General features: G+C 41.7%; 1 protein-coding gene across 4 annotated transcripts in view; it reads left to right on the forward strand.

Annotated features, from left to right (window-relative positions):
* The window catches only part of KMT2A (lysine methyltransferase 2A), a 44,521-nt gene that overhangs the window by 23,512 nt on the left and 7,654 nt on the right, over nucleotides 1–13,355 (forward strand). For 3 of the 4 annotated variants that reach the window (XM_068659346.1, XM_068659347.1, XM_068659349.1), the window contains 14 exons: nucleotides 802–912; nucleotides 1,136–1,209; nucleotides 1,718–1,911; nucleotides 2,302–2,408; nucleotides 2,940–3,077; nucleotides 3,180–3,338; nucleotides 3,622–3,739; nucleotides 3,824–3,902; nucleotides 4,153–4,313; nucleotides 4,968–5,153; nucleotides 5,834–10,139; nucleotides 11,504–11,584; nucleotides 12,199–12,263; nucleotides 12,713–12,883. In XM_068659346.1, the coding sequence (XP_068515447.1) occupies nucleotides 802–912; nucleotides 1,136–1,209; nucleotides 1,718–1,911; nucleotides 2,302–2,408; nucleotides 2,940–3,077; nucleotides 3,180–3,338; nucleotides 3,622–3,739; nucleotides 3,824–3,902; nucleotides 4,153–4,313; nucleotides 4,968–5,153; nucleotides 5,834–10,139; nucleotides 11,504–11,584; nucleotides 12,199–12,263; nucleotides 12,713–12,883 (5,950 nt within the window). The remainder of the gene's footprint in view (nucleotides 1–801; nucleotides 913–1,135; nucleotides 1,210–1,717; nucleotides 1,912–2,301; nucleotides 2,409–2,939; nucleotides 3,078–3,179; nucleotides 3,339–3,621; nucleotides 3,740–3,823; nucleotides 3,903–4,152; nucleotides 4,314–4,967; nucleotides 5,154–5,833; nucleotides 10,140–11,503; nucleotides 11,585–12,198; nucleotides 12,264–12,712; nucleotides 12,884–13,355) is intronic. The other variant, XM_068659348.1, reaches the window with a different exon arrangement.

The following is a 13,355-nucleotide window of genomic DNA, read 5'->3' on the forward strand; positions in this document are numbered from 1 at the left end:
GATATTTATAACTGAGCATGCTTAAGCCTTTTCTTTATGAACAAGGAAACAGGTTAATGTACTGCTAAAAATAATTCTGGCTGGCACTCATGTTAATGTTGGCCCAAAGACATGTAATTTACACTGTCGTATGCTGCTCTTTAACCAGCAGTGATACTTGGTTAAACTGCTTTTGCTCTTAGTCTTTTGTGTTCGTGGGAACAGAATAGGTCATCCTTTTTTGTGCAGATTCCAGCAAAAAGCCTAGTCAAATATCACTGATGGTAGTCAGTTTTCTGGAAACCAATTAATTCATGTTTGCAGGGATGATCTGTTTAGGGTTCATTTATATAAAATGCTAATGTTGACCAGATCAGTTTTCTTTGCAGGGAGTGCCTTTTTTAAATTATTTTATTTATTTATTTATTACTTTTTCTTCCCCCTCCTCCTTCTACACATCTCATAGTCTTGAGGAGACATGTTTACTGTAAAGTTCCATTGCAAACATGCTGTTGCTAGACTTTTGACCAAATCCTTGTGAGGTAGTTAGTGTAGTTGATTTAAAATCTGTCATCAGCCCACTCTTGGTTAAGAAGAAAGTTTAGAGTTATGGATTGGTTTGTGCAGCAATTCTGCCAGCCAGTTTGCAACTGCACAGAGCTGATTGCTTCTTCACAGCCAAATTATTTTTCTGCTGAAGTCAGTGTTCTGGTTCAGTCTTCTACTCACCTGGAAGTTCATGTGATGCCTTAAAAGGTAATGGATGATGTAGCTGTACAGAAGATAATCCTGTTGATGCAAAATTTTGTGGCTTTCTTGCAGCTGGATTTTAGTGATGATATTGTGAAGATAATTCAAGCAGCCATTAATTCTGATGGAGGGCAGCCAGAAGTTAAAAAAGCCAATAGCATGGTCAAATCCTTCTTTATTCGGGTGAGCAGTTATTTTGAAATCTGCTTTGTATTATGCCACTGTTTGTAGCTGATGGAATTCAAAGGGTCAATTATGGATATTTTCAGAATAAAATAACCTTGTCAGAGTTGTTGGTGTTCATGAAATCTTACTAGTTGTACATTTACAGGAGATCTTGGACAAATTTCTTTAAGTTTTTCATTTTGTTGTATAACGTGTCTAGTGAAATGTTGTTTTCTTTCAGCAAATGGAGCGTGTTTTTCCATGGTTCAGTGTAAAAAAGTCCAGATTTTGGGAGCCAAATAAAGTAACAAGCAAGTAAGTAATTGTTCTGCATCTGACTGTGACATCCTGTGATTTGCCAGCTGTCCAAGCAAAAAGCATCAAGAGAGCCTGTTTGTGGGGTTGGGGTTTTTTTATGATGTTGTGGTTGTGGCGGTGGTGGTTGCTTTCAAAAAGTAAAACAGCAGTCACGTTCCCAGGTTTTATAAACACTTCACTGTTATGAACCAGAGAAACCAAAAGCATTATTTAGAGCTAAGCATACTGCATGTCAGCCTGTCAGTCCTGTCCTTCCTTCCCCCTCCTCCTCGTTATCCTCATATGATGTGACTCTCCTGGATCTGTTATCCTCAAAAGAAAACAGCTGCATCACAAACCTTAAAATTTAAGCAGCCGGTCATAGTCTTTGTTGAGAGCATGTGTGGACTGTAAGTAATTAAGTGAGTGGTTACTGTATGTTGAATGTCAGTGTTGCTAGCAATACAGTGCACAAGGTCATCTGGTGCAGCCAGGTCTGACAGCTGACTCCTTGTTGCGTTTTCAGCAGTGGTATGTTGCCGAACGCAGTGCTGCCTCCTTCGCTTGACCATAATTATGCTCAGTGGCAGGAGCGTGAAGAGAACAACCGCACTGAACAACCCCCTCTGATGAAGAAAATCATTCCAGCTCCAAAACCCAAAGGACCTGGAGAGCCAGATTCACCCACTCCTCTACATCCTCCTACACCACCTATCTCTAGTAAGAAAATAGATAGCAGTACTGTTAGCCCCAAAGCCAGTGCTTCACTTCAAACCCTCTAGTAGTAAAGAGAGAGTAGTAGTATTTTTGCATGTGATTGAAGGATTCTGGAGACTTGTGTGACCTGAAATCATTCAGAAGCCCATACATGTTGATGTATTCTTCAACTTAGCTTTGGCCCAGAAGGACACTTTCACCAGCCTCTCTTCACCCAGAACAAGAGCTGTGTAGAGGCAGATGCATGCTTTCTCTTACTTTACAAGCTAGTTATTGAAATTTCAGGCTGCTGTTCAGCTCTTCTGTCCTGTTCACTTGCTTACAATTTTTCTAGATAAATTTTCGCTTTCCTGACCTTCCGAAGTAAAAATCTTTCTCTCTTTTAACTGTAAGGTTCTGACAGAAGCAGAGAAGATAGTCCTGAGCTTAATCCACCTCCAGATGTAGAAGACAACAGGCAGTGTGCGTTGTGCCTGAAATACGGTGATGATAGCGCTAATGTAAGTATCTGATGTGCCTATTTTGATAGTAACTGGCTTAAGCAGGACAACAGACATGGTACTGTGAATAGGCTGGATACTTGATTCTAAGAGATAGTGGGGTGGTTTGTTTGTTTTGCCTTTTTAATATCTTGGTGTGTCGTTTGAAACAAAAATAATCTGCAGCTACCTTTTGTTCTGGTTAGAAAGTTGCGTGGCATTAACATCAGGCGTGTCGTTAAGAAATTCACCAAGTAACATCGCCACGTTTCCGTGAACAGTGTACATTTCTTACATTTAAGCCTCTTGACATGTTTCTATAAGAAGAGAATTTTAAATGTTTTTTCTTCCTAAGGTAGTTTTTTATATCATGTACTTAGCTGTAGTCTTCTCTGCCTCATTTACGTGTATCTTTTAAGCTCTGAAAGTAGTGCTAGCTCGTTGAACTTTCTTTTGGGGAGAATTTAAATCCGGTGCAGTTGAAACCTGCTAGGCTTTTGTGTCTTGTGGAACATTTGAGGGGGAAAAAAATGGTTTCCTCCCATTCCTTAGGATGCTGGACGTCTTCTGTATATTGGCCAAAATGAATGGACACACGTGAACTGTGCTTTATGGTCAGCAGAAGTGTTTGAAGATGATGATGGTTCTCTGAAAAATGTGCACATGGCTGTGATCCGGGGAAAGCAGCTGGTGAGTATGTGTATTCTACTACTGCAGAAGAAAACAACTGACATAAATGGTAGCCTGATTTTAGAATCAATTAATTTTTACCTTTATTTTTTGCTTTTGCAGAGATGTGAGTTCTGTCAGAAGTCAGGCGCTACAGTAGGCTGCTGCCTCACTTCCTGTACAAGTAACTATCATTTCATGTGCTCACGAGCCAAGAACTGTGTTTTTCTGGATGATAAGAAGGTTTACTGCCAGAGGCATCGTGATTTGATCAAAGGAGAGGTGAGGTTTTTCTTCCACGCATTTCTTTGTCTGAAGGTGTAGACAGCCTGTAACTATAATCATTTTTTAAAAGTTAAGATTGAATGTGTTCTTTATGAATGAGGGCCTGACCACAGTGCTGTTAAAAATAAGTTAGTGACATAACTGGCATGAGGAAGTTTGGGAAGAGGTACTATGTCGTGGTTCAAGAACCACACAGAGGATCTGGTACAACAGACAGCGTTGTATATTTATAGTGGTTCCTTTTAAAGTTAATGAGATGTTTTGTGGATTTTTGCTCCAGGTGGTTCCTGAGAATGGGTTTGAAGTTCTTAGGAGAGTTTTTGTGGATTTTGAAGGAATCAGTTTGAGAAGAAAATTTCTGAGTGGCTTGGAACCAGAAAACATCCACATGATGATTGGTGAGGTCTAGTCCCTGAATACTTCCTCCATTTCTGGTGCTGGCATCTTGTTCATGGGACTTTTCTGTTCCTCTTTTTGCTTAGGTTCAATGACAATAGACTGTTTAGGAATTTTGAATGACCTCTCAGACTGTGAAGATAAGTTGTTTCCTATTGGCTATCAGTGAGTATATGCTTTTTCACAGCAATGTCTTTTACTACCTTAGTGCCAAACTGGCATTGAAGTAACAAATGTAGAAATTGACCGTAGCTTTCATAAACTGTTCAGAAATCTAATGCCTAAGCTAGTTATGCAGCATGTTGTGATAGAAAGCCTTTATTCATTCTGTGTAATTTCAGGAAACTACAAATTTAAAATGTCAAGGCTTACTTGACTAGTGAGTAAAAGATTTTATGTTTGAATTGTATTCTAGGTGCTCCAGAGTGTACTGGAGCACAACAGATGCCAGGAAACGCTGTGTGTATACCTGCAAGATCATGGAATGCCGACCACCAGTCATAGAACCTGATATCAACAGCACTGTAGAACATGATGATAACAGAACAATTGCCCATAGCCCAGTTCCCCTTACAGGTAATCTTCTAAGGACTTGTTAAAGATATATTCTCTACGTGTTCTTGCCGTACTATATCCTTACCAGAAAGTCAGGTAGCAGCTGGGACCTTCTGTCTTTTAAAATTGATTTGGACAGAATCTGCTCCATGATTGTAGTGCCTGCTAACTTAGAAAACTGGAGCCAAACTGAACTACTGTAATAGTGCTTTCTACTCTACGGATCTGAGATTTTTCTAATGATCTAGAACTATAAATCTTAACTCCAGTGTCAGTGTTGGTATATAACTTGTGGATTGTTAGATACCATGTTAAATAGTAGTGTTGTTCTGCTTCTGTGTTTCCAAACTGCTTCTTCCATACACGTAGGTGAGTTCCAAAAACAAAACAAGAACAAAAACAATAAACGTAAAATCCATATCCTTTTCAGTGTGCAGAAAAGGAACATTTGGAAGATGTTTAAAATTTTTAAAAGCAGTCATCACTGTCAATGTAGAAGTTCATTAAAATTTAACATAGTTTAATGTGTAAGCTGAGGGAAATCAATAGCAGAGTCTATATTTATTTAACAAATACCCTGATTCCTCAAGAGAAACCTAATAGCAATATATCAGGTCATAGATTTTAGAATTCAGTAGTGACTTATATTGTTGTTTCTCTTTCATGCCACAACAGAAACTCTATCCAAAGACAGCAGAAATGCACCTGAAATTGTAAACCCACCATCACCAGATCGTCCCATGCATTCTCAGACCTCTAGTTCCTGTTGCTATCCATTGGTCTCAAAGGGCCTTAGGATCAGGACACCAAGTTACCCCTCCACACAGAGGTCTCCTGGCTCTAGGCCTTTACCCTCTGCAGGTATTGCTGTTGGCTTTGATTTGTTTTGGTTTTGTTTCTTTTGGATTTTTTTTTTTTGGTTGGTTGGTTCATGTCTTTTTTTGGCTTTATTCAGAATGTGATGTTTAGTTTCCTGTTCCAGAAGAAAATGGAAAACGGCAATAGGTTTGAGGGAAGGACATTTCTGAAAAACACATTGTAGAAATGGCCTGTCAAGAAATGGATGATTGAAGCAAAAATTTCTGTGGGACGAGGAAAGCAATGTTTGGGCAATGCTGTAGCAGGAATATGTAAGAACTATAAGAAAAGTTAGGGGCTTAATAATCTCAGATGATATTTTTCCAGATGGAATTATAAATCCAATATTTTAGGTCACATAATGTATCTATATGAGTAACATTTTTCTTTTTAAATAATTTTGAAAATTTGCACCTAAAGGTGAGGTACTGAACCCTGAGATACAGACTTGTGAGCCTTATGTGATCAATACTGATTGACAGTGTCAGATTTTTAGTATGTATCTGAAATGTAATCATTATGTTTATGCTATGTGGTTGAAGGGTTTTCATGTTGCTGTTTTTTTTTGTTGTTGTTGTTTTGTTTTGTTTTGTTTTAATTTATTGTGTTATGAGGGAATGGGATATGTATCGATTGTGAAGGATTCAGATCACTTAACAGTCTTCCTTGCTTTATTTTCTCAGGGAGTCCTACGCCAGTGACCCATGAAATAGTTACAGTTGGAGATCCTTTACTGTCCTCTGGACTTAAGAGCATTGGTTCTAGGAGACATAGCACTTCTTCTTTATCACAGCAGCAATCAAAACTCCGTATGATTTCACCTACACGAGCTGGGAATACTTATTCCAGGCACAGTGTCTCTTCAGTTTCCAACACAGGGTCCTCTTCAGAACATGAACTGAGTGTAAAAAATACTGACCGCTTTGTGGGATCTGTGAATTCAGGTACCACAAGTGCTCCAGTTCAAAGCTGCTCTACCAGTTCAAGCTCCCAGAAGACAGCAGCTACAAGTGGAAGTAAAACTTACCAGGCAGATGCATCTCAGTCTTCAGAGGGAAAACATTCAAGTAGTTCGGATTTGTTAGCCAAAAGTGCACCTTCAAAGGGAGAGAAGATGAAAACACTGACCTCAAAGGACCCAGATTATTCAGCTCATATTTTTGCCTCTGGAGGAAACTCCAAAATGTCTACTCAACCAAACAGTTCATCAGGCACAGAAACAAATGTTAAAATAGGAACCTTTCAAGAATCTACAGGATCATTTTCCTCCAAAGAAACAATATCTTTTCAGTCTTTGCACCAGAGAGGCCCTAGAAAAGACAGAGATCAGCACTTGGAGCCCGTACAGCCAGATAAAACTGCTTTGGTTGATGAAATGGATGTAAAGACATTGAAGTCTGCAGGGGTAAATAGCAGATCTCCTGCAGCAAGTGAGCAGGCAGTTTCTGCCTCTAGAGACAGGCGTCAGAAAGGGAAAAAGTTAGCGAAAGAGAGTTTTAAAGAGAAGCATTCCCTGAAATCTCTTGCAGATCCAAGTCAAGCAGTAGGCAGTGATGAAGGAAACCTGAAATCAGAATTTGGTAATCAGGGCTTGGTGACTGAACAAATTAGTCAGAGGTTATGTAATAATATTCCTGCTGAAAAAGCTGGTGAGAAGTCTCCACCCTCACAGGGGTCCTCTAAAGGCTCTGCAGTGCCGATTGAAGTGGCTTCTAAGGAATCACAGGCACCTAGAAAACGCACTGTTAAAGTCACTCTGACACCTCTCAAGATGGAAAATGAAAACCAGTCTAAAGCTGCACAGCAAGAAAGTGATGCTGAACATCAGTCTGCAGGGGCAGAACTGGCTGCTTCATCAGAGCCCTCGTCTGAAAGCCCAGAAGATAACTCTGTAGTTCAGGAAAGTCCAAATAAAGCACCAGCACAGGAATCTCAGAATAACGCGTATGAAAATTTGCCCGTTCAAGATAACAACTTGATGCTTCAGGATGGAACTAAAGCTCAAGAAGAAAGCTCATACAAGCGGAGGTATCCACGGAGAAGTGCACGGGCGAGATCTAACATGTTCTTTGGATTGACACCTCTGTATGGTGTGAGGTCTTATGGAGAAGAAGATATTCCATTCTATAGCAACTCGACTGGGAAGAAACGAGGAAAGCGATCTGCAGAAGGACAAGTGGATGGTGCAGATGACTTGAGTACATCAGACGAAGATGACTTGTACTACTATAATTTCACTAGAACAGTGGTTCCCTCGAACACCGAGGAGAGGCTTGCGTCCCATAACTTATTCAGGGAGGAGGAGCAGTGTGATCTTCCAAAAATCTCACAGTTAGATGGCGTAGATGACGGGACTGAAAGTGATACAAGTGTCACAGCCACAACAAGGAAAGTAAATCAAGTAACAAAAAGGAGTGGAAAAGAAAATGGAACCGAAAACATAAAGCTGGATAGAACTGAAGAAACTGGGGAAAAAGTACAAGTCACAAAGAGCCCTGCAGTCCACAAAACTGATCCAAAGATTGATAACTGCCATTCTGTGAGCAGGGTTAAAACACAAGGTCAGGACTCTCTGGAAGCTCAACTGAGTTCGTTGGAAACAGGTCGTAGGGCTCATGCAAGCACGCCTTCTGATAAGAACTTACTGGATACTTTTAACACAGAACTTCTGAAATCTGATTCTGACAATAACAACAGTGATGACTGCGGAAACATCCTGCCTTCAGACATCATGGACTTTGTGCTGAAGAATACACCATCAATGCAGGCATTAGGAGAAAGTCCAGAGTCGTCGTCATCTGAACTTCTAACACTTGGAGAAGGTTTAGGGCTGGATAGCAACCGTGGCAAGGATATGGGTTTGTTTGAAGTATTTTCCCAACAGCTGCCAACAGCTGAGCCAGTGGATAGCAGTGTTTCTTCCTCCATATCAGCAGAGGAACAATTTGAATTACCCCTGGAACTTCCTTCTGATCTCTCTGTTCTGACGACTCGCAGCCCTACGGTGCCCAGCCAAAATCACAACAGACTTGCTGTAATTTCGGAGTCTTCACTGTCTTCTTCAGGGGAGAGGTCGATACTTGCCTTGCCCTCCACAGAATCTGGGGAAAAAAGAGTTACCGTTACAGAAAAATCTGCTTCCAGTGAGGGTGATACGACTCTTTTGAGTCCAGGAGTAGACCCGAGCCCTGAAGGACACATGACTCCTGACCACTTCATCCAAGGTCACATCGATGCAGAGCACATAGCCAGCCCGCCCTGTGGCCCAGTAGAGCAAGGACACGGCAGCAACCAAGATTTAACTCGGAACAGCGGGACCCCAGGTATCCAAGTGCCCGTGTCGCCCACCGTTCCCCTGCAAAACCAGAAGTATGTTCCCAATTCCACAGACAGTCCCGGCCCCTCTCAGATTTCCAACGCTGCAGTGCAGACGACACCACCCCACCTCAAGCCAGCCGCAGAAAAACTGCTCGTGGTCAATCAAAACATGCAGCCCCTGTACGTCCTCCAAACCCTTCCCAACGGCGTCACTCAGAAGATTCAGCTGACACCTTCTGTTAGCTCAGCACAGAGCGTGATGGAGACTAATGCCTCAGTCCTGGGGCCCATGGGAAGCGGGCTCACGCTGACCACGGGATTAAATCCCAGCTTGCCCTCATCTCAGTCATTATTTCCTCCCACCAGCAAAGGATTGTTGCCCATGTCCCACCACCAGCATATACATCCCTTCTCCACCGCCTCGCAGACCGGCTTCCCACCGAATATTGGCAGTCCTTCACCAGGTCTTCTTATTGGTGTGCAGCCACCCCCTGATCCTCAGCTCTTAGTGTCTGAAGCCAGTCAGAGGACAGACCTCGGTGCCACTGCTTCGACACCAACTGCTGCCCTGGGCAAGAAACGGCCAATATCTCGTCTGCAGTCACGGAAGAACAAGAAGCTGGCTCCCTCTGGAACCCCTTCTGCTATAGCTCCTCCTGATATGGTCTCCAACATGACTTTAATTAATTTCGCTCCTTCCCAAATTTCCAACCACCCGCTGGATTTGGGCACCATTGCGAATTCAACATCCCATAGAACTGTCCCCAATATTATCAAAAGGTCCAAGTCGGGAGTAATGTATTTCGAGCAAACCTCTTTGCTCCCACAAAGTGGGACTGCTGCTGCAGTTGGCACATCTCCCAGTGTTATCGGGCCAGATGCTGGTCACCTTCCCACGGGGCCTGTATCAGGGCTGGCGTCAAGTTCCTCGGTGCTGAATGTGGTATCCATGCAGGCCACAGCAGCCCCTACTACTGGCGGGTCGGTTCCTAGCCACGTGTTGGGACAAAGTTCGGTAACGTTGACTAGCCCTGGCTTGTTAGGGGACCTTGGTTCCATAAGCAACCTCTTGATCAAAGCTAGTCATCAGAGCCTTGGTCTTCAAGAGCCTCACATGACTTTACCTCCAGGTTCTGGGATGTTTTCGCAGCTGGGGACGTCACAAACTCCATCTACGGCAGCAATGACGGCTGCATCGAGCATCTGTGTTCTGCCTTCAGCACAGAGCATGAGCATGACAGTTGCTCAGTCATCTGCTGAGCCAGAAGGCTCTTACCAGCTTCAGCACATGACACAACTCTTAGCCAGCAAGACTGGAATCGCTTCCTCGCAGCTAGACCTCGGTGCAGCTTCAGCAACAGCTCAGCTGTCGAGCTTCCCCCAGCTGGTTGATGTTCCCAGCAGTACTGGCCTCGAACAAAACAAGGTTTCCTCATCAGTGATGCATGCCAGTTCAGCATCTCCTGGAGGCTCCCCATCATCCGGTCAGCAGTCTGCGAGCAGCTCTATGCTCGGTCCCACAAAAATGAAGCCAAAAATCAAGCGCATTCAGCCGTCTTTAGAGAAAGGGAATGGAAAGAAGCACAAAACTTCTCACTTGTGGGCTGGTTCCTCTGAAGCACACGTTCCTGACAGAGGAGCTGTGGCTGTACCCCAAGTCTCAGCTACACGGTAAGAGAAGTGTTTGCTTTGCTCATCTGTGAGACTGTAACAATATAGGAAAGGATCTTTCTCTAATTTCTACTGCAGATTTGCCTTTTGATAATTTTTAATGTAAAAAACTCAGCTGTCAATGGGAAGCAGATCTCTAACGAAGTTAGTAGACCTTTTACCTCTGGAAGAGGAAGGATGAGGAAGTTAAGACTTTGAGGATTGGGGTTAGGAGGACTTTTTTTTGTCGTCAACAACTCTAGCAAATTAAGGAGTGTTTTAGATGTATCGGTTGAGAATACGGTACTGGAACAGGTGTTGTGTTCTATTCCAGTATGCTGTTAGTGTACTTAAGTGCTCGAGAAGTTTTAATAGTATTATTATCAGTGTTCTAAGGCACCAAAATGCTGCACTGTTACCCTGTTGCCCTGGTAATTTTGATTATGAAATTTAAACTGCGTGCCTGTATCTGCGAGTGTAATGCCTCTCCAGTACATGCTTTATTCTTCCTGCCCCTCTTCCATCCTCCCGAGGCCATGCAGGCAACAGGGACTGGGGAGGAACTGAGAGAACTGGAAGAATCTGGCTCTAGACTCTGTCAGAACAGCAGAGTGCATTAGTCTCTTAGAGTAGAGGGTTATTTTCCAAACCTTAAATTAAAATGACATTTGAATTGACTTTGAAATATGGATCTGTAGAGAGAAACAGAATTGTTGGTCTATGCTTTACATACAAAACTAGATGGTTTTATGGATGTAGCACATGGTTGTCACCTAGTGTGACTGCCAACAATTATGCATTTCACCAGGGAGATGTAGCACTTACTTCCAATTCCTTCTGCATTAAAGAACAGACCAAAATGAGCGCTGGTGCTAAAAGGTGGTAGTATCCATCTTATGGTAATTGACAAATATTGCACATCACTTGTGTGATTACTTGATCACCTCCATGTCTTGCAAGACATCTGATGCTTGAACAGATGATCTAGAGCTATTTGGACAGCTTAATCTTTTTAAATAGCTTTTTTGTGTTGCTGTTACTTGCGAATTTGTTTTAGTCTGGAAATGTTTGCTGTGGCTGTCAGCATTCCACCATGCCTCCCTTCACCCCTGAGCTTGTTGCTTATGGTCGCTCAGACTTGTTTCTCTTGCAACCAGATTCATGCTACTCATTCCTCTTTGAGTGCAAGTCTTGAATCTCATGTAGCGCTGGAAACGCGATCTATTTTAGCACAGGAGCAGTTGTTGTCACTACCTGTGTAGTTCTGCTGAACTGCTGAATCACTTGTGATAAATCCCAGTGGATCTATTACTGCCTTCCAGTCTCGGGTATGCTGTACATGAATAGTCAGGTGTTTTGAATGTTCCTAACTGTTTTTCTTCCAGGACTCCTGCTGTGAAGGCAGATGTGCAGGATGCAGCAAGCATAGATCAGCCATCACAGAAACAATGTGGCCAGTCTGCAGGGTAAGCATGAAATACACCTTTCCCTCAGGTTCTGCTGGCTTAAGTTTAAATAAAGTTGAATATAGTTTTGGGAAGCTTATTGCTTACTCAAACAATTTTGGCTGATCATATGTTAGCATATAACTTATTACAGAATAGGACTAATAAACAGAACAGGTCGCGGATTGTATTAAATCAGGCTGCTGCCTACAGACTGATAGGTACCACAAAAATAAATGCTAGAGAGTAGAATCTTGTTTGTTCATTTCCAGTTGAACTGCTGCTAGAATATATCTGCAAAATGTTTTTTGTTTTTTTTCCTCTGTCTAGTCCCCAGGTTTTGTAGTTGACTCTTCATGGCTGGTGAGCCTACCAGATTAATAGCTACAAAAGCCCTTGATTTACAGAATAAGTACCCTAGGATTGGCTTTGCCTTGGATAACTGCTTGCTGTCTTCCCATGATTTTCCAAGGCCACCAAAGTTAATTATGTAGCCGTCTTATAATTAAAAATGAACAAACAAAAATAAATAAATTAATAAAACAAATGTGAGCTTATTTAGCACTGATTCAGTCACTGAAAAATGGGAATGAAGTAGGTTATTAAGTAGTCTTAATTCTCATTTCCTTCTAAAGGCAAATGTCAGTCTTCACGGAACCTCAGTCAACACAGGCTTCAGCAAATGAGCAAGAAAATGCAGGTATGTTGCTTCTTCAAGAGCACCAAGTCCTGGGATTCTCCAAATTGGGAAATTATTACTTTGTCTCTCTTGTTCTTGCAGAAGAAAATCTCGGATCTAGTACTCTTTTTAGTCATGCTTTAAAGTGAGGAAAGGTTTGATCACTTTAAATAAAATCTGTACAAATAGTTGTCTCTACTTTTAGCTTGTGGGAATTTCAGTACTTGAGATTTTACACTCTTACTACAACACTATCTAGAATTCTTTCCTTTGAGTAAAATCTGTTGAAGTATTGATTCTTAGAAAGCACATTTTAGGATGACTGCTAGATATGAGAGCTCCGAGGCACTTTCTGGATGTTCTAAACTAAATCTGGAAGTGTATATTGCTACCCATTGCAACAACCAATGGGGAAAAGAAAAATCATTCTACCTAATTTCCATCTTCATAGTAGCTTCTGTCTTTTCTAGGCTCAAAAGCTATTGAGGAAGAAGAGAGCACTTTCAGCTCCCCGCTTATGTTTTGGCTTCAGCAAGAACAAAAGAGGAAAGAATGTCTTGGTGAGAAGAAACCGAAGAAAGGTTTGGTTTTTGAGATATCAAGTGATGATGGCTTTCAAATCTGTGCAGAAAGTATTGAAGGTAAGAACTGTGCTTTTCTTTTGTATTGGTTTTAACTTTCTGTGCTAGAAGTAAAATTGTGACTTCTGAGAATCTGTTGTTTTTATACGTTTAAAAAAAAATCTCCTGATTTACAGCCCTAGAACAGTCCTAGTTCCTAGCAATGTCTGGATCCTGTTAAAATATAGATAGATAGATCACTGTCCCGTTTTGTTTTATCAATTGACCAACAGTGTTGAGCCATAGTTTGTCAAGAAACAGTGTAGATCAGACAGTATGGCATTTAGACTTATCCTCCAGAGCAATTGCTGAAGAAGCTTACTTCTCTTTTATGATGCAGTGAATTTTGGAGAGGATGGAAGCAATGGGATGCAAAGATCTTAATTTATGGTCCATGAATGGAATGCAAACTTCATATTATCTGATTAGCATATTTAGATGTGAACGTTTTGTTGGAAAACAGCATACTGCACGTGCACTTGCAAATCTACTA

This window comes from Anas acuta, chromosome 23 (assembly GCF_963932015.1).
Source record: "Anas acuta chromosome 23, bAnaAcu1.1, whole genome shotgun sequence".
In the NCBI taxonomy this organism is placed as follows: domain Eukaryota; kingdom Metazoa; phylum Chordata; class Aves; order Anseriformes; family Anatidae; genus Anas; species Anas acuta.